At 61.2% G+C, this 25587-nt stretch overlaps 1 protein-coding gene across 1 annotated transcript in view; it reads left to right on the forward strand.

The window, feature by feature from the left end:
• Positions 1 to 14624, forward strand: part of NKAIN1 (sodium/potassium transporting ATPase interacting 1) — a 38683-nt gene extending 24059 nt beyond the window's left edge. Inside the window, exons 2-6 of the mRNA XM_075721955.1 lie at positions 6687 to 6824; positions 7026 to 7106; positions 10321 to 10518; positions 11337 to 11397; positions 14539 to 14624. Coding sequence (XP_075578070.1) covers positions 6687 to 6824; positions 7026 to 7106; positions 10321 to 10518; positions 11337 to 11397; positions 14539 to 14624 — 564 coding nt within the window. The remainder of the gene's footprint in view (positions 1 to 6686; positions 6825 to 7025; positions 7107 to 10320; positions 10519 to 11336; positions 11398 to 14538) is intronic.
• The last annotated feature ends 10963 nt before the right edge of the window (positions 14625 to 25587 follow it).

Genomic DNA, 25587 nt, shown 5'->3' on the forward strand with positions numbered 1-25587 from the left:
CCATGAGTGCAGGCAGGCAGTGCAGGCAGGCCGTGAGTGCCCACGTGCTGCCTCCTCCCCTGTTGCCCTCCGCAGCGCACGCAGCCCATGGGCTCTGGTCGGCGGCTGCTCCCTGCCCTCAGCCAGCGCTTCTGGTGCCGCTGGATCCCCCGGGCTCAGCCTGGATCCGGGAATCCCAACCCCGGCTCACCCCAAGGGGACTGGCTCCCTCGCCCTGCCTGGGCATCTCGCGCCCGGCATCCCCGAGCACACAGGCTCTTGCCCCAGATTTTCGGGGGCTTCACCACGCAGCTCCCCCCGGCCAGTCCCAGGGGTGGAGGCTGGGGAAGAGGGGATTTTTAGGGAATTTCCCCCCTGCAACCATCCCCATCAGTGAAACCACAGCTTTTCTGCTGCCGGCTCCCTGGGACATTTGCAGGCAGGAGCAAGCTTGCCCGTTGCCCAAGGGTTTTAATAATCCTCATGGGCAGGGGAAAGGGACGTTTCCACCCTGATTTTTCCTAGAAAGGGGGAAAAAATAGATGGGAAGAGTTTCCATCCCAGAAAAAGGGGATGTTCTCCCCCATAAGTGTTTTGCCCAAGTAGTAAAAATGTGCAAACCCCTTTTTTGGCCCCAAAATGGCCCAGCTGAAGCAGCAGCGAGTGGGGGGAGCCCCAGCCGGGGAAGGGCACATGGTGGCGTCCCGGGGCAGAGGGACGGGGTGACCGGTGTCACCCTGTGCGGATTAACGGGGCTGGGCCCCCGTGTCACCACTGCCCCCCATGCTCCGGACACCTGGGTTCCCCCTCAGGGATGTCGGGGCCAGGGGGCTTTTATTTAAAAGCAATTAAATATATAATCATGCACCCGGAAAAATTGCTGCCTGGGCGTGGGGGGTGGCACGGCTGGAGGTGCAGCGGGGGGGGGTGTCCCCAGCCGTGACTCCCTGCTGCGCCCTGGGGTGTTGGTGCACCCCGGGGCGATGCTCGGGGGGCTTCGGGCTGGGCGAGGGCGCGGCGAGCAGCAGGGGTGTCCCCAGAGCATCGCCCAGCACCCAACCATGTGGCTCTGCAGCTTTGGGGGGGGTCAGGGAGAGACGGGAGGGACCAGCCGTGAGTGAGCAGGATGGAGGGAGCGTCCCTGTCCCCAGCTCCACCAGGAGATGACCCCCCGAGCACTGGAGCAAGCTCCCATCTCTCTCCACCCATCAATTATTGAGACTTTGGGGATGTAATAATATATTTATGCCTCTGTGTCAGCAAATGTGTCATCTCCATCGCAGCCGAGGCGAGAGGACGGAGCACGGGGTCGGGGGCAGCGCCGCCTCCCCCACGGAGCCCGAGGGGACCGGGGGCCGCAGCCGGTCCAGCATCCTCGCCCCGGGCCCCGGTGACACAAGCGTCACCTCCCCTGCGTGCTGCAGGAGGAGGACGTGGATGAATCGTCCCTGCGACTGCCAGGACTGCTGAGCACCTGGACACACGTGTCCCGGCGTCACTTGTGTCCACAGGTGGCCGTGTCCTTGCGTCCCTTTGGTTTTGGTCATAATTAAGGGGGTTTTGGAGAAGTCTCTAAGAGCCATTGGGTGTGACAGATACGATGGAGGATCTGCTGCTGAATCCTGCTTCCCTCAGCATCCGTAAATCCCAGGCAGGGCCATGGGCTGGGGGGGGCATGGTGGCTCCAGCCTGTCCCCGGGGGGACGGCGGGGTGAGGGGTGGCCCCAGGTGGTGCAGAGACCTCATGGCCACCCCGGGGACGTGGTGTCCATCTCGCTGGGCAGAGGGAGGTCTTGGTCCCCACAGGCAGCCTGTCCACTGCCGTGTTACCGAGCAGGGTAGGGTTGGTTTTAGCTCAGAAGTACAGGGTGGGATGCAATAAGAGGTCCCCCCCAACATCTTTGTCTCTAAATTGGAAAGATGTGGGTTTGATGGGACTGTTAGAAGGATAAGGAATTTGCCAGATGGCCATGTCCAAAGAGTGGCAGTCAACAGCTCAATGTCCAAGTGGAGGTGGGTAACAAGTGGTGTCCCTTAAGGGTCCATACGGGGACCAGTACTACTCAGTATCTTCATTGGTGACACAGACAGTGGGATCGAGTGCACCCTCGACACCAAGCTGAGAGGGGCAGCTGATGCCATCCAGAGGGACCTGGGCAGGCTGGAGGGGCGGGCTGAAGTTCAGCCAGGCCAAGTGCAAGGTCCTGCACCAGGGACAGGGCAATCTCCAGTGCCAGCTGGGGGATGAATGGGATTGAGAGCAGCCCTGCAGATAAGGACTTGGGGGCACTGGGGGATGAACAGCTCAACGTGAGCCAGCAACGTGTGCTTGCAGCCCAGAAAGCCAACCCCATCCTTGGCTGCATCAACAGCAGCGTGGCCGGCAGGTCGAGGGAGGGGGTTCTGCCCCTCTGCTCCACTCTTCCGAGACCCCCCGGAGCCCTGTGTCCAGCTCTGGGGTCTCCAGGACAAGAAGGACATGGACCTGTTAGAGCGGGTCCAGAGGAGGCCACGGAAATGGCCCGAGGGTTGGAGCACCTCTCCTATGGAGTTCAGCCTGGAGAAGAGAAGGCTCTGGGCGGACCTTCTTGTGGCCTTTCAATATATAAAGGGGGCTTGCAAGAAAGATGGAGACAGACTTTTTACCAGAGCCTGCAGTGACAAGACAAGGGGCAATGGTTTCAAACTGGAAGAGGGAGGGGTTAGATTGGACATAGGGAAGAAACGTTGTACGGTGATGGTGGTGAGGCACTGGAAGAGGTTGCCCAGAGAAGTTGTGGATGCCCCATCTCCGGAAGCGTTCAAGGTTGGATTGGACGGGGCTTTGAGCAACCTGAAAGAGGCTGAAAAGATGTCTGTGCTCCTGGCAGGAGGGGCGGGTTAGATGATCTTCGAAAACCCAAACCATTCTGTGATTCTATATTGGATGTGTTCAAGGTTGGGTTGGACGGGGCTTTGAGCAACCTGCTCTAGTGGAAGATGTCCCTACCCATGGCAAGGGGGGTGGACTAGATGGATCTTGTAAACTCCCTTCCATCCGAACCCATCCTGTGATTCTCTGATTCCAGGAGAGCAAAAACGGCAGCTGCTGGGCAAGAAGATTTCTGTTTTAATACTGCAGGGTGGTGGGTTGGGGATGCTCTTCCCGGGGCCCGAACGCTGCCCAGCTTGGTTGCAGGAGGGATTTCCAACCTCAAAATATCAAATCTGGCGGGGATGGGACAGGGGGGAAGCTGCTCCCTGGTGTCTGTGCAATCCTCCTGGCACAGCTGGAGCAGCGTTCATCTCTCCCATCCTGGTCATGGGGATTAAAAAGGACTGGGAAAACCCCACCGAGTAACGGCACGGGTCCAAGGAAGGTGAAGGTGCCATAACGGAGGGGTTATTCAGGGACAGGTGAGCTCCCTCCCACTTGAATTTGCTGCCAGCACCCCTAAAAAAACCCATTTTCCTCCAGCTCTGCCTCACCGGTTCTGCCTGCCCAGAGCTCCTGGGCTGAGCCCCGGGGGCTCCCTGTCCCCGAGGGGCTGCGCACGTGTCCCCTCCTGCCACGGTCCCTCCCCGGGGACCACCACGCGCTGATGGAGCCCAGTCCCCGCGTCTCGCCTGCTTCGATTTCTTGATTAAAATAAAATCATTGCAGGCAACACATTTCAATTAGCAGGACTCTGGCGCACGCCTGCCCCTGACTAATTGATATGATTTGCTGCAAAGGGAACTTTTGGGGCCGATCGATAAGCTAGAGAGTGTTTAATTAAGAGGGAGCCCTAAAACTTGTTGCATTGATCGACTGCAGGTTTATCTTAATTAGCAGTGGGATGGTGTGTGGTTCCCGGCCCCGCACCCCCGGGAGCACCACGGCTTTGATGGCGGAGCAGCAGTAAGAGCTGCAACGGGAGATGAGGGTGTTAATGAGCGTGGGTCGTTAATGGGGCTGCTATTAGCACGGGAAATACCCCTTGCAGGAGGAGGACAGTCTGGGGAAGATGCTCTGAGCTCCACAAGTCACCTGGGTTTGGGGAGGGTTGGATGCTGCCGGTCCCCAGGTTGCTCCGAGGTTTCTTGCGGAGTGCGCTGAGAGCTTGCGGAGCCCCTGGCCGTGCTCGCAGGTGATGCCGGGCCCGGCGGCCAGGCTCGCTCGCTGCTCGTGCTTCGTTTAGGGCCACCGTTGGTGAACGGCTGGCGGCGGCTGCGTGAAAAGCCTGGGTGTCTTGAAGTTTTCTGCCGGGGGACATCTCACCCCCAAAGGATCGGGCGAGGATGCTCCAGGTGCTGGACCAGCCTGGGGTCCGTAGTGAGCAAGCGGCGAGAAGCGCTTGGAGCAAGCCAGGAGCATGGGGCTGAGCTGAAGGCGGTGTTCGCTCAGCGCTGCCGTGCCCCGTGCGAGGATTGCCAAACCTGTGCCACCCACTCTCCCTGGAGCGTGGCCGTGCCTCAGTTTCCCCACTCGTGAAACCGGGCGCAAGGCTGCTGAGCCGCCCTTGGGCTGCCCTTGGCAGGCGGCGAGCGCCGGGGGAGCTGCAGCCACAGGCTCGCCGCGTTTGTGCTGCGTCTCCGTGTTTTCCTTAACGTCGAGCAGGATCCGACGAGGCTGAAAAAAACAAGATTCGCTTTTCTCATGGAGGAATAAGCTCAAATAACGGCACACGCAAAGCAGCATTTTACCTGCCAGGGTGGCTCCAGCAAAGCTTTTTGCTGCAGTTAGCAGCCCTCGCTCGTCCGTGGGAGGACTGTGGTGTTTGCCACTAATTTTGGCTCTCCTTGGGATGAAGAAGGATTCAGTTTGACCAGGCTTTTCCCAGCTCCTTCCCCTTCATCCTGTCCTGGCTTGATGGGCTGGAATTAAGGAGCCGCACGGGTGTAAGCCCATCGCTCCAGCTCAATGGGATGCTCTCGGAGGCTCTTCCCAGCCCCATCCCTCAACTCGGAGACTCACCGGTACCCAAAACTCGCAGCCTTCGCATCTAGCTCCTGCTAAGCAGCTCTGTCAACAGCCACCAGATCGATGGATGGCTATAAAACCCCGAGCACCGCTCTCCTTGTATCATTTATTATTTACATTCCTCAATTTAAAAGATTTACAGCCTGGTTGTAAGTATTTCCAAAGGCTGTTTCCTCAGAGAGTTTAAATAGCGTGGAAGTGAATTAAGCCTCAGTGCAAACAGCCTTGGTCCCGGCCCCGCAGATCCAGGGGCTGCCGGGGCTCGGCTTTGCGTCGCCTTTAATTGAAACTGGGGTCCTGCCGGCACGGTTCCAGCAGATCTGATCCCGGGACTAAGGTAGGGGATGGGATACCACAGTCCTTGGCCATGCCTTTGGCTTTCCTCCCGCTGGCAGGATGGAGCTGAGCTACACCAGGCATTAGTTAGAGCCCTCGCCAGGCTGCTGCAATGGGTGCGTGATGCTTCGTGGGTGGGGAAACTGAGGCACGGCTGGCAGTCGCACACACGGATGCATTAGCCATGCCTCATCCTCACGAAACACTTAGGGAAGGACTTTTGCCACCTCATTTATTTCTGCCCTGTAATTAGGACGCATTAAGTCGGGCTGGATGGGCGGGGATGCTGCGGGGCCCCCATGGGAGCTTCAGGGAGCGCCAGGATGGAGCTCCCCTAAACACAGATCACTGCGGGGAGCTGCCGGTGAACAGGGAGGGGGATGTAAAACCTGTTTTCTCCTGCGCTTCTCAGGATAAACTCCCGTTTCTCCGCCAGGATGAGAGGCGTTGCACCAGGAGGGGAAACTGAGGCACGGTGCCACGGGGAGGGCTCAGGGCCCCGGCGCTCGCGGGCTTTATCGGGTGCATCTGGGTCATCTCAAAGAGCGATGAGACAGGGCTGGGCTGTCCAAAAGATAAATGTAAAGAGGTTTTTTTTTTGGTTTGCAAAGCTGCTGGAGACGCATGTGGCTGCAGCCCTGTCCCCACGCCCTCGGGGACTGTGGTGTCCAAAGTTCCCTAAAAGTTCCCTATAAAACCGTAGCCTCATCAAATCTCCATTTTTTAACTTAAAACCACCGGCACATGCTCCAGCGCTCCCACCTCACCTTTGCTACCACCTTTCTTTAAGCTAATCCTATAATTAAGAGGAATAGACCCTGAGCTGGTAGCAAATAGAGCCATAAATAAGCGCAGGGATAACAGGCAGATCACACCAGGTACCATCTCTGATTTTGCGTGCTGTGCAGTTTATTAAGCTGCAGCACGTCCTTATTTATGGATTACCAAAGATAATGGTGATCAAAACCCAGTGGCATTAAACAGGGGAAGGCATGCGATGAGCTGGCCAGGACGGGCAGAAAAATCGCTTGCAAAATCCCGGGGGACCCCCTGCACGACCTGAACGGGAGGTTTTCCCTGGATAAGCTGAGCTCAGGGATAAACCCAGCCTGGAGGGTGATTTTCAGCAGTGCCTGAGACCTGAGCAATGGGGAAACTGAGGCACAGAGGGTGCTGGCGGGGCAGCAAGCTGACATCTCCCTGCTCCCCCTTCTCAGCTCCGGTTACTCCTAATAACCCCTCGCTCGCCACCATGCATTCGCCCGCCGCCGGCCGATGCATCACGCAGACATCTCAGCCCGTTGCAACTAATTATCCGTGGGATTTCCCATTAATTACCGGCTGCTCTTTGCCTTTAGCATCCCGGGAGCTGCTGCGGTGACCGATGCCCTGCTTTAATACCTGCAACCCCTCCTTTGCTCTGTTGCAGGTAGCGGCGCTGGAGAGGCAGATCTTTGATTTCCTGGGCTACCAGTGGGCACCCATCCTGGCTAATTTTTTACACATCATGGCCGTTATTTTGGGTATTTTTGGGACCATCCAGTACAGATCCAAATACCTCATGATGGTAGGTACCGCCGCGGATGCCACTCCCCACGCCCCGGTGCAGCGTTGTCACCCCCAGGGATGGCTCAGCCCCAGGTCCCCTCCCATATCCAACCCCAAATCCCTGTGGATCTGGCGGGGTCCAGCGAGCGGAGCGGAGCGGGGCTGGACCGGGGGATGTCCGTTCGGCATGGCATGCCCTGACCGCCTCTCTTCTCGGCAGTACGCGGTGTGGCTGGTGCTGTGGGTCGGCTGGAACGCCTTCATCATCTGCTTCTACCTGGAGGTCGGACGCTTGTCGCAGGTAATGCCCGCCGGCTGCCTCCTCTTCCTTCCCGGCTGCCTTCCCTCCATCTTTCCACCCTCCCTGCTGTCCGGCCCTTGCCCTACTCCTCCTTCCCCTGCCCCACAGCTCTGCCCCCCAAAAAGCGACCCAGAGCCTGTGGGTGCCTCCACCCTGGCAGCAAAGCACCCAGCCAGGGGCTCCCGGCTGCAGCACCGAGCACCCAGGCATGTGTGGGACAGACAGACGGACGGTTCAGGTCAAGGTGGCAGTCGGGGGGAGGCTTTGAAGCAGGAGAGGAAAATTAATGATGAGTTGGGAATTGCAGGGCACTCGTTAATCACCGGCGGGCCCTTGGCACTGCCGGGGTTTATGAGGTGCAGAAATTGGACGTTGCCATTTCCTAACGTGCCGGCGAGGAGATCACAGAATCATCAAATCATAGAATCATCGAATCGTTTAGGTTGGAAAAGCCCTTTAAGATCATCCAGTCCAACCATTAACCTACACTACCAAGTCTACTCTAAGCCAATCAAGGGTAGACCAGACTAAACCATGTCCCAAAGTGCCACCTCTGCCCGGTTTTTGAACACTTCCAGGGATGGGGACTCCCCCACCTCTCTGGGCAGCCTGTTCCAATGCTTGACCACTCTTTCTGTAAAGAATTTTTTCCTAATTTCCAACCTAAACCTCCCCTGGCCCAGCTTGAGCCCATTTCCTCTCGTCCTATTGCTAACTACTTGGGAGAAGAGCCCAACACCCACCTCACTACACCCTCCTTTCAGGTAGTTGTAGAGAGCGATGAGGTCTCCCCTCAGCCTCCTCTTCTCCAGGCTGAACACCCCCAGCTCCCTCAGCCGCTCCCCACCAGCCCTGTGCTCCAGACCCTGCCCCAGCTCCGTTGCCCTTCCCTGGACACGCTCCAGCACCCCAATGTCCTTCTTGTGCTGAGGGGCCCAAAACTGGACACAGCATTCCAGGTGCGGCCTCACCAGCGCCGAGCACAGGGGCACAATCACCTCCCTGCTCCTGCTGGCCACACCATTCCTGATACAAAAGCTAAAGCGGAGAAGGGACACGAGGACTGGGGGCGAGCAATGACGGGAAGGTTTGGGGCAGGGTCTCCAGCAGCTCGGCTCGTGGTGCAGGCAGGGATGGGCAAGGCAGCGGGGTGGGGAGGAGGAGACCCCCCCTGCTGCAGATCCCCAATTTTCCGGGGTGTCCTGGGGCTCTGCAAGCGCCGCTCGGCCCCAGAGCACCCAGCAGTGGCACGAGAGCGGGTGGACATGGTGGATGGCTTTGAAAAGTCATCCTGGGGGCGAGGATGTGAGTGGGGCCGTGCCTCTCCATGTCTCCACACCCCACCCCGGGCTATTCAATTACAGAATCATAGAATTGTTTAGGTTGGAAAAGACCTTTAAGATCATTCGGTCCAACCAAATTATAGCTCTTACACAAAAAAGAGCAAAACTTGATGTGGTGACGATGCGTCACCAGATGGTTTGAGTAGCCTCAGCCCAAGGTTGGAGTGCCTGTGCCCAGCTCTGGCATCCCACTCCCAGCTCCGAGGATGCTATTCCCTGCGCTGTGCTCGGGGCATCACAGATGGCTCGGGGAAGCAGGCTCCGGCTCGCCCTGCGGCTGCCCGCAGCAGGGAAAAGGGCTTCTTGGGGGGTTCACAAGGTCACAGCCACCTTCCCATGTTGCTACAGGTTGTCTGAGGCTCTTCTAAAAAGCTGAAATGCCAGATACATGCAGCAGGCACGGAGGATGCCATAGGGGAGAATTTGCTCCCACCAAGTGTTTTTGGTGGAAATCCCCAATTTCTCAGTGACGCTGCAATGCCAGAACACCCCCTTGTTGTGCTTCCCAGCACCTAAACCCACATCCTTTGGTTTGAGAAACCCAAACCCACTTTCTTTCTATTTTTTCCGCCTCCACCCACAACAATCTTTTAATCCCAGATCGGTGATTTCCTACAAGGATGCTCAGCAGGTTTCCCAGCCCCCTGCAGACCCAAGGGCTGGCGGTGCAGAGAGGGGCTGGGGGGACCCTCCGTGGGATGGGTGCTCACCCAGCCGTGCCAGGAGAGCCCCACTGCTTGATGGGTGTTGCCCCGTCATGCTGGGGGGACCCCTCCATGCAGTGGGTGCTCACCCAGCCGTGCCAGGACCCTCCATGCAGTGGGTGCTCACCCAGCCGTGCCAGGACCCTCCATGCAGTGGGTGCTAGCCCAGCCGTGCCAGGACCCTCCATGCAGTGGGTGCTAGCCCAGCCGTGCCAGGACCCTCCATGCAGTGGGTGCTAGCCCAGCCGTGCCAGGACCCCACCACGCAGTGGGTGCTCACCCAGCCATGCCAGGACCCTCCATGCCGTGGGTTCTCACCCAGCCGTGCCAGGACCCCACCACGCAGTGGGTGCTCACCCAGCCGTGCCAGGACCCTCCATGCAGTGGGTGCTCACCCAGCCATGCCGCTGCTGCCTGCAGGAGCCCTGCGCCGGGGCTGCATCCCAATCTGCGCAGCCCCCATCTCCCTGCCGGATCCATGGGCAGGGGCATCGGCACCGACCATGCCGCGGTGCCTGCGGGGATCGAGCCCAGGAGCTTAGTGTCGCCCAAGCCTGCTACGGGGAGGGCGCGGGCGGGGGCTGGGGGATCAGCCCTGCTTCTTATCCGACCCCGGTGACAGCCCGCAGCCGTGCCTTGCAGCGGGGAGGCTGCTGCCCCCACCCTGCCACCTAAAAGCTGCTGGAGATGAAACAGGGAGAGCCCCAAAGCCTGGTAGTGGGCTTACGAGGAGGGGAGGCGCACGAGCACCCCGCAAGGCTCGGCAGGGATGGGGATGGCACCCCGAAACCCTCTCTGCTCTGCATCCCTGGACTGCGTGGCGGGGTGATCCCACAGTCCCATCTTCCGGATGGCTGGATGGGGCCGGCAGCATCGCAAGCGGCTGCTTCCCTGCCTCGAGGCCAAGCTGCCGCGCTGGTGATGTCACCTGGTCATCGTGGCACACCTGGATGCTGCTGACCAAATGGTCCATGACACCGGCGTGGGAGGGAGCCACAAACCCCGGGGACGCTGGCTGCGGGTGAGGGGGATGCGGGGGTTCACTGCGTGCGTGGTCTGGGTCTTGTGGAGCATCCTTGGGTTGGGAAAGCCCATCTTCTGCCCAACCCCTCTGCAGAGAGCCTCAGCTCCATGGTCTGTGCCTCCTCCTCTGCTCCCCTCCCGCAGGACCGAGACTTCATCATGACCTTCAATACCTCACTGCATCGCTCGTGGTGGATGGAGAACGGGCCAGGCTGCCTGGTGACGCCGGTGATGAACTCCAACCTGGCACCCGAGGACCATCACGTCATCACCGTCAGCGGCTGCCTGCTCGACTACCAGTACATCGAGGTAGTGAGCAGCGCCATGCAGATATTCCTGGCGGTAAGGGCGCTGCCGGCACTTTTCCTCCTCATCCCTCAGCCTGAACTGCGACGCGAGAGAAGGGGGACGGTGGCAGGGGCCTGGGTGGACAGAGCCGCTGTGGCCCCGCTGGGGATGTCCCACCATCACGCATCCATTTTATAGCATCGAGGGTGGCGCTGGCTCAGGGGTGGCAAGAGAGGAGCAGACGGAGCCCACGCCAGCACCCCAGCGGTGCTGCCTGCCCCAAAACCTGACAGGCTGTGGGGCTGGATGCTGCAGGAGTCGCAGGGTTCTTGGTGTAACACGCCCAGACGCGTTGCCGGTGTGTGAGCCGGTGGGACGTGGTGCTTGCTGTGAAGGGAGAGCCCCCCTTCCTGTGGTGGTCTCACCCCATGGGGAGGTGGGAAGGGGACGTACCTGGATGCAAAGCTCCTGGGGAGCCTTGGGGGGCCACAAGAAAATAAAGCTTTAAAGGGAATTGGGGTCCAGAGCAGCTGCCACGCACCCGCCAAAGGGGCACCCAGCACTACGTGGGGATCAGCACCCTCTGCGCTGCCGTCCCAGTGCAGCACCACCCCGTCCCCCCAAGAGCCACCACTCTTGTCCCCCCGGCACAGCTGAAACCGTCCCACCTCGCTGCATCCCAAACCAGCCCCCGGACCCACCGGAGATGGGCGCTGGCGCCGTGGCAGCCCCGGTGCTGCCCAGCGTCCCCCCTGGGTGCTCCCAGGCACCCACCTCGCAGCACCCAGCTCCATCCCCTGACTGACACCGTGCCGGTCGCGGCGCCCGTCACCCCGATAGCTGACTTCTCCCCGCCTGCTTTTGTTTCACAGCTCTTTGGCTTCGTCTATGCCTGCTACGTCAGCAAAGTGTTCCTGGAGGAAGAAGACAGCTGTAAGTGCTTTTGCTATCAGTCACCGGGGGAGAGCCGCAGCGCTGCAAAATGGCCTCGGCTAACACCGGCCAGCGCCTTGCTGAGCTCCCGGCTGGGCACCGGGGAGCAATGGCTGAGTGGTGGGTGGGTGAAGGGATCCCTTTCGTTGGTTTTTTTGCCCCATTTTTCCATCCCCGATGAGGCGGATGCGCTGGGGTGCGGTGTGGCACCCCTGCCTCAGCGAGGGGGCTGCACCCTGGCCGGGGCTGGCAGAGGAGGGGGATGGGGACGCCGAGCCCTGAGCTGCCGCGTCTCCCACGGGGCCGCGGCGCTCACAACCTTGGGGTGCAGGAGCGGGACCGGTTTTATCCAAAACATGGGGTCGGGCTTTGTCCCCACGTCAGCCCGCGGAGGCTGAGACGGTCCCCGGTCCCCGCGCCAGCGTCACGGCACCGAGACCAGCTCCCGTTGGCGGCGGGAGGCTCAACCCCGCGTGCGGCCGCTCAGGGGCGGATTTGGGGCCGGCATTGCTCTCGCTGCTCCCTGCTGACCCGAATTCGGAGCATCTCCTCCGGGACAGGGCGTCTGCCGCAGGTCACTGGTCCGGCGTGGCAGCGGGGAGAATCGCCCTTGCTGTAAAAGCCACCTCCGAGCCCCGATAAATTCACCGTGAATGCTGCTCCTGGTGCGGATCCGGCCCCGTGGGGGCTGTGGCAGAGCCGTGCTCCCCGCTCGCGTCTCCCGGCGCCAGCCATCGCCCACCTCGCCCTTTCGGCAGCCACCTGGGGCTTGGGGACAACGATTTGGGAAATATTTCGTCCCCCCGGCTGGCATCTCCACGGACAGCGGGGTGGCAGATCCCGCCTCCCCGCTTCGAGGTTTTTCACCCCAAAGAAGGGGGAAAACCAGCAATTTGGGCAAAGTTACGAGCTAATTTTTATACAATCTGTGTTGCGCTTTCCGATCTGACAACGATCCCTGCAAACACCCCTCCGGAAGCGCTGAGCACCCCAGCCCCAATTAAGCAGGCAGTTAAGGCTGTAGGCATCCAACCTCATTAAATGCTCATCTGCCATTAATTAATTCACACCAGCTGGCAGCTCCCGGCAGCCGACCGCGGGCGGGGATGTGCCACAGCCGCCGGCACGGCAAAAGCCACCCGGATGCGCTCGGCGTCGGGCTCCTTCCCCGCAGCAGCGGGATCAGCATCGCTGCTGGTGCCATGGACCCGCAAACGGGCCCGGCCCGGCCCAGGAGATGCCGGGGTTCAGCACCCTCGTGTTTTCCCCCCGCTGCTGGGAACCGGTGTAGCGGAAAAGGAAAATCTCCGTGTGAAATTGGACACTGCCTGCGGTAATAACTTGTTTCTGCACCCGGGGAGCTGGCAAAAGGGTTTATCTACCGCCGCCGGCTTTGAAGCGTGTTTGCATTCAAACAAACTCCCGCATTCAATACACTTTTAATATTAATGTTGCTGGAGCCCAAGATTCAAATGCATCTTTTTTTAATGGAATATCTTATTAGATTTGGAAACGGATGGATGGTGTCAAAATTGAGAGCTGGCTGAATATTAAGTCGGGAAGATAAATATGCTGGGAGAACGGGGCTCCCCCCTCGAGCTCACTGCTGTTTCCTGGACCCCTGCGTGCGGATCCACGCGGATCGTGGCTCCTTGGGGATTGATATATTTGTTTTGGGGAGATGGGTCGTGCTACGGCTCCTGCAATGGCTCGGATACCCCAGCCTGGCTGCGCGCGGTGCCCGTTCCCAGGCTGTGCCCGTTCCCGGGCTGTGCCTGGGGGCACGCAGGGTGAGCGTGGGAGGAGTTGGGGTACCCCCGCCACCCCTCGCTCCCGCCGCCTCGAGCCAGGGCGAAGGGCTGGGGTCTGCCGCCGTGGATCCTGCGGCAAGCGCCCGGCGGCTCGGCGGGCGGGCGATGGGCTCTGCGGCCGGAGGGCGATGAACCACCCGGCTGGAAATTGCAGCCACAAAAACTGATATATCGGTGCCTGCAATTCCCCAAACGACACGCTTTGGAGGAGGCGTAATTCCTTAAATGCCCGCTCCGGAGACAATGATAGGGTCACTTCACCCGCTCTGTCCGGCCTGCGACACAAGGGCCGTGGTGAGCAGAGAGCCCGGGGATCTCTGTCAGTCAGTCCGCTCCTTTCCTCTGTTTCTCACCAGCACATTCCCGGGATGCTGCCGCGACCCGGCATGCTGCGATGACCCAGGATGTTTTGGCATCCCGGAATGCTGCAGCAACCTAGGATGCTGCAGTTCCCTGGGATGCTGCTCTTTCCCGGCATGCTGCCGGGACCCGGGATGCCGCATGTCCCCGGGATGCTGTGGCGACTGGGATGCTGTGGTGACCCGGGATGCTGCTGCATACCAGGCTGCTGCACTTCCCCGGGATGCTGCTGCATACCAGGCTGCTGCACTTCCTCGGGATGCTGCTGCAACTTGGGATGCTGCAGTTCCCTGGGATGCTGCTCTTTCCCGGCATGCTGCCGGGACCCGGGATGCTGCATGTCCCCAGGATGCTGTGGCGACCGGGATGCCGTGGTGACCCGGGATGCTGCTGCATACCAGGCTGCTGCACTTCCCCGGGATGCTGCTGCATACCAGGCTGCTGCACTTCCTCGGGATGCTGCTGCAACTTGGGATGCTGCAGTTCCCTGGGATGCTGCTCTTTCCCGGCATGCTGCCGGGACCCGGGATGCTGCATGTCCCCAGGATGCTGTGGCGACCGGGATGCCGTGGTGACCCGGGATGCTGCTGCATACCTGGCTGCTGCACTTCCCCAAGATGCTGCTGCGACTTGGGACCTGCCATGGTGACCCGGGATGCTGCAGTTCGCTGGGATGCCGTGGTGACCTGGGATGCTGCGCTTCCCCGGGATGCTGCTGCGACTCGGGATGCTGCAGTTCCCTGGGATGCCGTGGTGACCCGGGATGCTGCAGTTCCCTGGGATGCCGTGGTGACCCGGGATGCTGCGCTCCTCCGGGATGCTGTGGCAACCTGGGATGCTGCAGTTCCCCAGGATGCTGCCGCAGCCCGCGTGCTGCGTGACCCACGCCCGCCGTCGGGGCCGGGGGAGGCTGGGGAACGGCCCCGCTGCCCTCCCCAGCTCACCCCGCTGCTCTCCCCGCTCTCCCCAGTCGACTTCATCGGCGGGTTTGACTCCTACGGCTACCAGGCGCCACAGAAGACGTCGCACCTACAGCTACAGCCGCTCTACACGTGAGTCCGCGCCGGGCCGGGGAAAGCCCTGGGAGTGCTCAGGGATGCAGGAGCCCCTCCAAAGTGCACCCTTGTAAGCCGAAAGATTTGGGTCTGTGAGTCCGCTCGGCCTCACTATAAAGCCCAGAGGCTGCGGCGGGGCCGGGGCTGGGCAGTTTTAGGGGGGATCGTGCCCTTGTTTCGCTTCTTGCTGCTTTTTGGCTGCCGAGCCTCCACACGCCAGGGCTGCCCGGGGGAGCAGCAGCTCTTCAGATAAGTGCGGCTGACTTTTCTTTCCTTCTCCCTTACCCATTAAGCTTAACTAGATAAATGCTCAAATGAGATAAGGCTGCAAAATCTAAAGGGATTAGCCTCGTGCGGGCTTTGCCAGGTGCCAAAAATTAATTATATTTTGAGCCTTCTATGCAAATTCAAGGGCACGCCGTGCAATTAGAGATGCGAAGAGGGGGCTGCGGTGGAACAAATGCGTTTGTGATATTGCTTGGCTCTCCCTGGGCATTTGGGCACAGTCTCTCGTGTACCCCCCCCCAGTGCATGGGTGCGGGTGAGCACCCATGGGTGCTGTGCCCCCCCTGCATCAAGCTGGTCCTTCCCTGGGACCCCCCCAGCCCTCCCGGTGTGAGCGGAGCACGGTGGGATGGGCGCTTCCCGGGATGGGGACATGGATGGTGGCGCTGGCGTTTCACCACGGTGTCACCCCGGGGTGGGGGTGCCAGCACCCACGTCCTGGGGATTGACGTGGGTGTCCTGCCCTGCCCCACCCCCGGGGGGACCCAGGAGAGCACTGTCCCACGGAGGGGACGTGTCCCACGGATGGCGTCCCCCAGGGAGCCCCTTCAGACCTGCCTTGGCGGGACGGTGCAAAGCCACGGTGGCAAAGGCGGGCAGGGGGGAGGGCAGGGACCGGGGGATCCCTGCCTGACCCTCTCCTGCCTGCAGCCTCCAGCAGCACGGGGAGCATGGGGGCTGCCGGGGGGCTGCTGGGGGTCCAGCGTTCCCCAACAGCTGCAGGATGGGTGCCGAGAGCTCCAGCATTTGGGGATATCGGCGGGAATATCAATTTTGGGTGGGGGGAATATCACAGAATCATCAAATCATAGAATCATGGAATCGTTTAGGTTGGAAAAGACCTCTAAGATCACCCAGTCCAACCATTAACCCAACACTACCAAGTCCACACTAAACCAATTAAGGGGAGAGGAAGAATTTCATGTTTCCTGGCTTGGTGGCTGGAGTATTTTTTAATGAAGTAAAACTAGGAATCATTAAGGTTGGAAAGGCCCTCTAAGATCATCAGTCCAACCATTAACCCAACACTCCCATGCCCACTAAACCATGTCCCCAAGTGCCACCTCTGCCCGTTTTTTGAACCCCTCCAGGGATGGGGACTCCCCCACCTCCCTGGGCAGCCTGTTCCAAGTGCTTGACCACTCTTTCCGTAAAGAAATTTTTCCTAATATCCGACCTAAACCTCCCCTGACGCAACTTGAGGCCATTTCCTCTCATCCTAAGGATAAGAATATCAATGTTAGGTGGGAGGAATACCCATTTTAGATATACAGGGGACCCAAAAGCTGATGGCAAAGAAACCTGGTGCTGAGATATGGGGATGGGGAGGCCTCAGTGGGGCGCAGAGGTGCTGGGGTGCTCCCTCTGCTCCCTTTCTGGGAGATGTTGAACCCGAGCCCTGTATCCTCTGCAAAACCCAGCCCTGCCCCGGGGCTCCCCTGGCTGCCCAGGACCTGTTTGGGGGTGATGGGGGGGCTTGGGGTTGCACGTTTCGGGGGTGGGTTGCGTACCCACCCGGGTACCGGAGCATCCCGTCCCGAGGTGATGCCAGCATCCCCTCCCCGGCGCGGATCCAACCTCCGGCCTCGCTCCCTGCCTGCAACGACGCCGTGGGCGAGCCCCAAAGCCCTTTGCAGGCAGCGTGTGGGGGGCTGCCAGCTCTCGCCCTGCCCGCAGGGCTGGCTCGGGCAGCGCGCCTTCTAATTAGATTGCTTCCTAATTAATCAAGCTCATGGGCCAGCCGCGTCCGTGCGGCCATTCTGCAGGCGGAGCCCGGGAGGGTCACAACTGGGACCCTGCCGCCGCGCTGCCAGCTCCCCCCTGCCTGCAGCCCCCTCCGTCCTACCCCGGCAGCTCATTAATAACCCACCACCTAATTAACGCAGCTAGGATTTAGATCAAGGTGCCTCCATCACCCTGATAGCGGTGGCGGGTCGGGCTCGTGGACTCCAAAAAAGCCCGTGCCGGGGGGACGCACCCTGTCCCCAAGGTGGGAGACGCCGAGTCCCGCCGTGGCGGCAGCTGGGGGGACCCGCGGGGGTGCTGGGACCGTGGTGACCCCCGCGGGGGGGGACACGGGGGCCTTGCTGCCACCCGTCACCCGTGGGAGGCCGTGAAGGTGCTGTCCTGGCTCGGTGGAGCGGATCCGGCGACTTGTGTCCCCGGGGACACGCGGTCGGGGGCGCGGGGGGCTGCCCTCCTAGCCTGAAAAATGAACGCTTGCTCTGCAGGCAGCAATTACTGCAGCGGGATGGGGGGGGGGTTCGCCCAGCGGACGGAGGAGGATGAGCCAGGACAGCACCCGCTCCGCGTCCCCTTGGGTGCCTCCTGCCCGGCCAGGGCGGCAGCGGGTCCCCACCCGTGTCGTGTCCCCCCAGGACGGGGCCCTCGCCTCCGCAATCCCTCCTGTAGCGCTTCGGGAGCGGGGGAAGCGCAGGCGGGAGCTGAGGCCTGGGCGGTTGTGACAGGGGTGTGCGGGAGGGGGTCTGCAGGGCGACCCGGGGAGGGGGGCCGTTCCTCCTGCTGCCATGAGGGGCCGCGGCCCCTGCCAGGATCCGGCCTCCCGCGGCGCCGGCTCTCCCCACGCCTTTCACACACGCACGTGTGCGCACGAGGACTCACGGCAACGCACGCGTGTGCGCACGCACAGGCCTGCCGGCGCACACGCTCGTGTGCAGACACACTGGCACACGCCTGCATGCACGTGCGCGTGCCTGGACATGGCTGCACACAGATGCACACGCCTGCACACACATGCGCGTGCCTGGACATGGCTGCACACAGATGCACACGCCTGCACACACATGCACGTGCTTGGACATGGCTGCACACAGATGCACACACATGCACGTGCCTGGACATGGCTGCACACAGATGCACACGCCTGCACACACATGCACGTGCTTGGACATGGCTGCACACAGATGCACACACATGCACGTGCCTGGACATGGCTGCACACAGATGCACACCCCTGCACACACATGCACGTGCCTGGACATGGCTGCACATGCCTGCACATACGTGCGCATGCCTGGACATGGCTGCACTCAGATGCACGCGCCTGCACATACGTGCGCATGCCTGGACACGGCTGCACACAGATGCACACGCCTGCACACACATGCACGTGCCTGCACATGGCTGCACACACATGCACATGCCTGCACACACCTGCACACGCCTGCACACGCCTGCCCAGAGCCTGGCGCTCACCAGCTGCTGCCCAAAGTTGTGCTGCCAGGAGAGGACGAGCTGGGGGACGGGCAGCGCGTGCCCCTGTGGTCAGGGATCCTGGACCCCCCTGTGTCCCCTCCATGTCCCCTCCGTGTCCCCTCTGTGTCCCCTCCGTGTCCCCTCCATGTCCCCTCCATGTCCCCTCTGTGTCCCCTCTGTGTCCCCTCTGTGTGTCCCCCGTGTCCCCCCCATGTCCCCTCCGTGTCCCCTCTGTGTCCTCTCCGTGTCCCCCCGTGTCCCCTCCATGTCCCCTCTGTGTGTCCCCTGTGTCCCCCCCGTGTCCCCTCTGTGTCCCCTCTGTGTGTCCCCTCCATGTCCCCTCCGTGTCCCCTCCATGTCCCCTCTGTGTGTCCCCCATGTCCCCCCCGTGTCCCCTCTGTGTCCCCTCCATGTCCCCTCTGTGTGTCCCCCGTGTCCCCTCCATGTCCCCTCCATGTCCCCTCCGTGTCCCTCCCCGTCCCCTCCGTGTCCCCTCCATGTCCCCTCTGTGTGTCCCCCGTGTCCCCCCCATGTCCCCTCTGTGTCCCCTCCATGTCCCCTCTGTGTGTCCCCCGTGTCCCCTCCATGTCCCCTCCGTGTCCCCTCTGTGTCCCCCCCGTGTCCCCCCCATGTCCCCTCCATGTCCCCCCCATGTCCCCTCCGTGTCCCCCCCATGTCCCCTCCGTGTCCCCTCCGTGTCCTCTCCGTGTCCCCCCGTGTCCCCTCCATGTCCCCTCTGTGTGCCCCCTGTGTCCCCTCCATGTCCCCTCCGTGTCCCCTCTGTGTCCCCCCATGTCCCCTCCATGTCCCCTCCATGTCCCCCCCATGTCCCCTCCGTGTCCCCCCCGTGTCCCCTCTGTGTCCCCTCCATGTCCCCTCTGTGTGCCCCCCGTGTCCCCTCCATGTCCCCTCCGTGTCCCCTCTGTGTCCCCCCCGTGTCCCCTCCGTGTCCCCTCCATGTCCCCTCTGTGTGTCCCCCGTGTCCCCTCCATGTCCCCTCTGTGTCCCCTCTGTGTCCCCCCCGTGTCCCCTCCATGTCCCTTCCATGTCCCCCCCGTCTCCTCTCCATGTCCCCTCCATGTCCCCCCCCATGTCCCCCCCGTGTCCCCTCGGTGCCTGCACGCAGCCGGGGGCGGGTGAGCGGGGCAGCCTCCGTGGGGGGACATCAACCCCCTGGGGCTTCCCAGCCTGGCCCCGTTGCTCTCCTACATTTTGGGGTGGGGGGGGGTGAAATGAGGGTGATGGCCATGCGAGGGCCACCCCGGGCCACCCCGGCGGGTCCCTGTCCCCTGGGATGGGCGGTCGGCGGCTGCCCCCGGCCCTGACACCTCGTCCCTCGCTCGGTGCGACGCGGGGACACGGGGACGCGTGGCGGGGACCCCGGTGTCACCCCTAACGCCTCCTCTCCCCTTCTCCCCCAGATCCGGGTAACCTCCTCCTGCCCTGGACCCGGCCCCCCCTCCCCCGGGGGGCAGAGGCGGCAGGGCCCCCCCGGAGCGAACAGCCCCACACCCGACCACAGGACCCCCGGCGAGGGGTGGGGGACAACGCCGAGCCGCCCCGTCCCCTCCTGCCTCCCCGCACCCCGCAAGACCCCCGAAAATGGAGCCGGGAGCTGCGCAGCCGTCCCACCCTGGATGCCTCCGCGCCCGAACCGCCCCACGGGATACGGGGATACGGGGGGACCCCCCAAGCCGTGCCGCCCCCCCCGGGCTCCCACGCCCCCCCCACGGGGACACGCGGGGCGGTGGCATCGCTCGCTGGACACCGTTTTCTTCTGCTTCTCCCAGCCTGGTTTTTCCTTGGAGCAGCAGGGCCCTTCCCGGCGTGCCGGGCAGGAGGGGGGGCCCGAACTGGGGCGAAACCCGGCTGGTTTGGAGCAAACTGGGACCGGGGCGAGGATGACCCCCGCTTTGGGGACAGCGGGGCACACCGGGCAGCTGCGTCCTCTGTGGGGTTGGGACGGCTTCACGGAACGCCGGGCTTGGGAGTTGGGCTGGCTCCAGAAATGGGGGTTTCGCTCCCAAAAGGAATTTTCCAGCCCCCCCCGGTTGGATGAAACGGCGTCGAAGGGGCTCGGTCTGGGATGCTCCCCTCACCCCCAGGAGCTGGATGCGGCCGCCAGCGTCTTGCCTCAACCCCCCCGAGCTGGGGATGGGGGGGGCAGAGCACCCCAAAATCCCCCCCCGGGGCCCCCCGTCCCTGCTGCATTTTGGGGGGGTCTTGCTCAAATTTGGCAATACTGACGCTGCTTTCAGCACAGCCCCTTTCCGGCTGTTTTAACAAAACTAATGAATGTTTTGGGTTGATTTTTTTTTTTTTTAAATTATTGGGTTGGTTCGTTTTTTTTTTTTTTTTTTAATTTAAAGTGCCTGAGTAGACTCTGGCTGAGCACGACCCCCCCGTGAGCCCGCGCCGGGCCCCCCAAGGCCACCCCCGTGCCTTCAGCCACGCTCTGCCCGCCCCGGGGCTGCCCCGGTGCCCCCGGCCCCTCGCCCAGAGCTGGGGGGGGCAGCTCAGGGCCTCCCCCCGGCCCCTTGCCCAGCGCTGGGGGGGTAGCTCGGTGCCCCTCCACCCCCCCGGCCCCCCCAGCCATCGGGGGTCTCGGCGGTGAGCCCACCCTTCAGGCCCAGCGGCAGAAGAGGGGCGACGTCGGCGCGTGGGGAATGATTATTTGGGGGGGGGGGGGAATGTGCAAGGTGCGTTGGGCAGCGATCGCTTTGCAAAACGAAGACGAGCTGGGAATGAAAAGCCTTGGATGAAGCTGGAAGGAAAAAAGTGGTTCCACGAAGCATCCCAGCTCCCCCCGGCCTCCGAGTTCTCCTTTTTTTCCCGGCGCTGGGATGCGGTTTCGCCTGGATCCCTGCATCTGGCCCCAAGCCTACCCTTTGCATCTGGGAGCAGGGGGAGACACAGCAATTTTGCTTCCCAGGAGTTTTTCCTCCAGTCCTGGGGTTGTTTGGGGATTTTTTTTGGCACCCTGGAGCGATGTTTTTTTTTGTCCTTCCCAACAAGCAGCCATGAAGTGCCAACGACCGAAGCTGCCCGAGCCCAAACCGGGGCAGGGGACGGGCTGCATCCCCCTGCCAGACCCTCCACCGCCTCCAGCCAAGCTGCGAACATTACCGGCAATAATTTTCCTGCCCTTTCCCCTCTTTTTTTCCAAGGAAAATAGTGGTTTTCAAGCAGCGGATCCCCCTCATCCCCCAAAACACATCTCCATCCCCAAGCACTGCCCAGCCCCGGGGACAGCAGCATCTCCGGGGTTTATTTTCCTCTCCAGGACCAAGGATGCTCTCGCTGACCCACCCCGGGATGGGATGGGATGGGACGGGATGGGGTGGGATGGGGTGGGACGGGATGGGGTGGGCAGACACCCGCCTGCTCGAAGCCCTTCTCAAACCCAGCAGGAAGCAGAAGGAACAGCTTGCCATCATTTCAAACTCACTCAAAAGAGCTTCCCTCCCTCCTGAGCTCGGCAGGAGCCAGGCACCGGCCCTCTGCGACCTTTTTTTTTTTTTTCTTTTCCGTTGGCTTGTTTTTATATAAGACTGTATTTGTAACGTGAACTGAGGATTTCTTTTCTATTCTGTAATTATAAAAGTCGAAGGAAAGTTTCATCCGATGGCTGTTCTGGTTTTGGGGCATTTCCCTTGTGCAGTTGAATCGATTAAAAAGTGGTGGGGTTTTTATTTTGCCTTTTTTTTTTTCCCTGCTCTTTAACGCTGCCAGTTCGCTCCGGCGGGCTCTGCATCGCCCAGCTTTGTGCTGCCCGATAACCTAGCGCTTCATTTTAATGATGCCCGGGTGAGGCTCTGCCTCCTCCCTTGCTGCCCACGCAGGTTATTTCCTCCCCGGTAGGAAAATACCAGAAAAAATTTTAAAAAAAAGCAGAAACCCAGAAAAGCAGCATCCTCCGGGCCGGGCATGGGCACCACGTGCGATGGGGGATGTGTTGGTGGCCGGCACACCCTGTTCCTGTGCACGGGGGCAGCTGGGGGTCTGCAGCCTCCCTTCCCCTAAGAGAAATATTAATAAACCCCCGAAGAAATATTAAGAAGCCCTCCGGGGTGTTTTTTCAGGTTGAGCTCCCGAAATAAAACTTTCCAGCCCAGTCGGAATTCCCCAGCGGGAGACACCGGGTTGTGGCCGCAGCCCCTTGGGAAAAGCTCCCTTTTCTCCCCAGATACATTTTCCATCCACAAAGAAGCAATTTTAATTTAGTTCAATGCCACCCCTTCGGGGTGATGCTTGCTTCGCACGTAGTTCCATTCGAAGTACCCAAAGCCATTTCGCTTGCTCTATTTTTATTGAATTCCAGGTGAGAGGCGGTCACCTCATGCTCCCAGCCTCTGCCTGCAGTTTTTCTCCCCTTTGCTGCCTTTTCCGGCTCAGTGGGAGAAGGAAGGGGGCGATGACATTGAATTAAATCTTACTTTTTAAGTCAAAATGGAAATGAGGTGAGGCCGGGGCAGCAAACACGGTGTCTTCGGTGACATCGGGGACCAGAGCAGCCAGGTGCTCCTTCCCCCCCGGGCCGAGCTCCCCGTGATGCTTCCGCTTGGCAACTCCCTGCCATGGCATTTTGTCACCGGCTTTTTGGGGACACGGTGCCCAGCTTGACTCGTTCCCACATCTCTATCCCCGTGGGAAGCGAGCCTTCATCCCCGTGAGGGTGCTCCTGTCCCGAGGCGGCAGTGCCGTCCCCAGCAGCGCTGGTGGCCCCGGGCTGGGTCGGTGGCCCCGAGCGGGTGTCACCGGGTCACCCGCTGGTCCTGCTGGCTCAGCTCCGCTGTGGGACCCCATCCCGGGGGCCTGGGGTTTAATAGAAAAGACTAAAAGCAGGTTTCCAGACCTAAAATCCATGGATTTTAGGGGGTTGTCCAGGGATGGAGGAGCCACAGGGTTTGCCCTGGCCACGGGGACAGCGGGTGTCCCAGCACCCCCGGGACAGGCGGCTGTTGCCCCGAAGCAGTGGGTGCAGGGGGTGAAGGTGGCTCCCACCTCGAGGGAGGCCCCAGGGAAGGGACCCAAAGGACCCCCCGGTGTGGGTGCAGCCCCCGGGGCAGGTGGGGACAGCACCCACTGCCTCCCTGGGTCACGACAGGTGTTGGGGTGCAGCCTGATCAAACGAGAGCTGTCTCATGCCTTGTAGGTACCAAGGGAGGGGGGAGGATTTTTTTGGGGGGTGAGAAGGGTTGGAGGCCTGTTTTTATGACAACAGTGAGGCCAATCGGACCCCGTGGCTGTGCACCAGGGAAGAAGCGGATCAGCATCCCCATGGTCCCACTGGAGCATCCCATGGCCACACTGCTGGAGCATCCCATGGACTCACTGCTGGAGCGTTTGTGGCCGTGCTGCTGGAGCATCCCATGGACACACTGCTGGAGCACCCATGGCCGTGCTGCTGGAGCGTCCCATGGACACGCTGCTGGAGCATCCATGGCCGCATTGCTGGAGCATCCCATGGACTCACTGCCGGAGCATCCATGGCCATGCTGCTGGAGCATCCCATGGACACGCTGCTGGAGCATCCATGGCCGTGCTGCTGGAGCATCCCATGGACATGCTGCCGGAGCACCCATGGCCGTGCTGCTGGAGCATCCCATGGACTCACTGCCGGAGCATCCATGGCCGTGCTGCTGGAGCATCCCATGGACACGCTGCTGGAGCATCCATGGCCGCAGTGCTTGAACATCCCATGGACACGCTGCTGGAGCATCCGTGGCCATGCTGCCAGAGCATCCCTGGCCACGGTGCTTGAACATCCCATGGTTGCATTGTTGGAGCATCCCATGGACACGCTGATGGAACATCCATGGCTGCAGTGCTTGAACATCCCATGGACACGCTGCTGGAGCATCCGTGGCCGTGCTGCCAGAGCATCCCTGGCCATGGTGCTTGAACATCCCATGGTTGCATTGTTGGAGCATCCCATGGACACGCAGCTGGAGCATCCATGGCTGCAGTGCTTGAACATCCCATGGACACGCTGCTGGAGCATCCGTGGCCGTGCTGCCAGAGCATCCCTGGCCATGGTGCTTGAACATCCCACGGTTGCATTGCTGGAGCATCCCACGGACATGCTGCTGGAGCATTTGTGGCCGTGCTGCTGGAGCACCCATAGCCACGGTGCTTGAACATCCCATGGCCACGCTGCTGGAGCATCCTGCGGCCACACTGCCCGAGCACCCCATGGCCATGCCGACGGAGCATCCCATGGCCACGCTGCTGGAGCATCCACGGCCGCACTGCCAGAGCATCCCGTGGCTGCACTGCCTGAGCATCCCACAGCCATGCTGCCAGAGCGTCCCACCACGCTCCTCCTCCCCAGCCGGGGAGGAAGGAGGAAACCTGTTTGCCTGCCCACACCCATCAATCTACCTCTTGCAAAACAACCTCCTGCTGCCCAGCACCAGCTCCGGCAGCCTGCCCGGGCACGCCAGGAAACCCTCCGACAGTAACGGCGTGCCAGCCTTCGGCCTTGCCGTGCCCTGTGTTCTGCCTCCTGTGCCTCGGAGGGTGTCGGTAAGGGGAGGTAAGCACCAAACTGGAGGCTGAAATAGAATCATAGAACAGAATCATCGAATCATTTAGGTTGGAAAAGCCCTTTAAGATCATCCAGTCCAACCATTAACCTACACTACCAAGTCCACAGTAAACCAATCAAGGGTAGACGAGACTGAACCATGTCCCCAAGTGCCACCTCTGCCCGTTTTTTGAACACTTCCAGGGATGGGGACTCCACCACCTCTCTGGGCAGCCTGTTCCAATGCTTGACCACCCTTTCCGTAAAGAAATGTCTCCCAATATCCAATCTAAACCTCCCCTGGCACAGCTTGAGCCCATTTCCTCTCGTCCCATTGCTAACTACTTGGGAGCAGAGCCCACCCCCCTCCCTGCCCCCTCCTGCCAGGAGCTGCAGAGCGATCAGGTCTCCCCTCAGCCTCCTCTTCTCCAGGCTGAACACCCCCAGCTCCCTCAGCCGCTCCCCATCAGCCCTGTGCTCCAGACCCTTCCCCAGCTCCGCTGCCCTTCTCTGGACACGCTCCAGCACCCCAATGTCCTTCTTGTGCTGAGGGGCCCAAAACTGGACACAGCATTCCAGGTGCGGCCTCGCCAGCGCCGAGCACAGGGGCACAATCACCTCCCTGCTCCTGCTGGCCACACTATTCCCGACACAAGCCAGGATGCTGTTGGCCTTCTTGGCCACCTGGGCACACTGCTGGCTCATGTTCAGCCGCTGTCGACCAACACCCCCAGGTCCTTTTCGGCCAGGCAGCTTTCCAGCCACTCTTCCCCAAGCCTGCAGCGCTGCATGGGGTTGTTGTGACCCAAGTGCAGGACCCGGCACTTGGCCTTGTTGAACCTCATACAGTTGGCCTTGGCCCATGGGTCCAGTCTGTCCAGGTCCCTCTGCAGGGCCATCCTACCCTCCAGCAGATCGACACTCCCACCCAGCT

Source organism: Pelecanus crispus, chromosome 16 (assembly GCF_030463565.1).
Source record: "Pelecanus crispus isolate bPelCri1 chromosome 16, bPelCri1.pri, whole genome shotgun sequence".
NCBI classification, from domain to species: domain Eukaryota; kingdom Metazoa; phylum Chordata; class Aves; order Pelecaniformes; family Pelecanidae; genus Pelecanus; species Pelecanus crispus.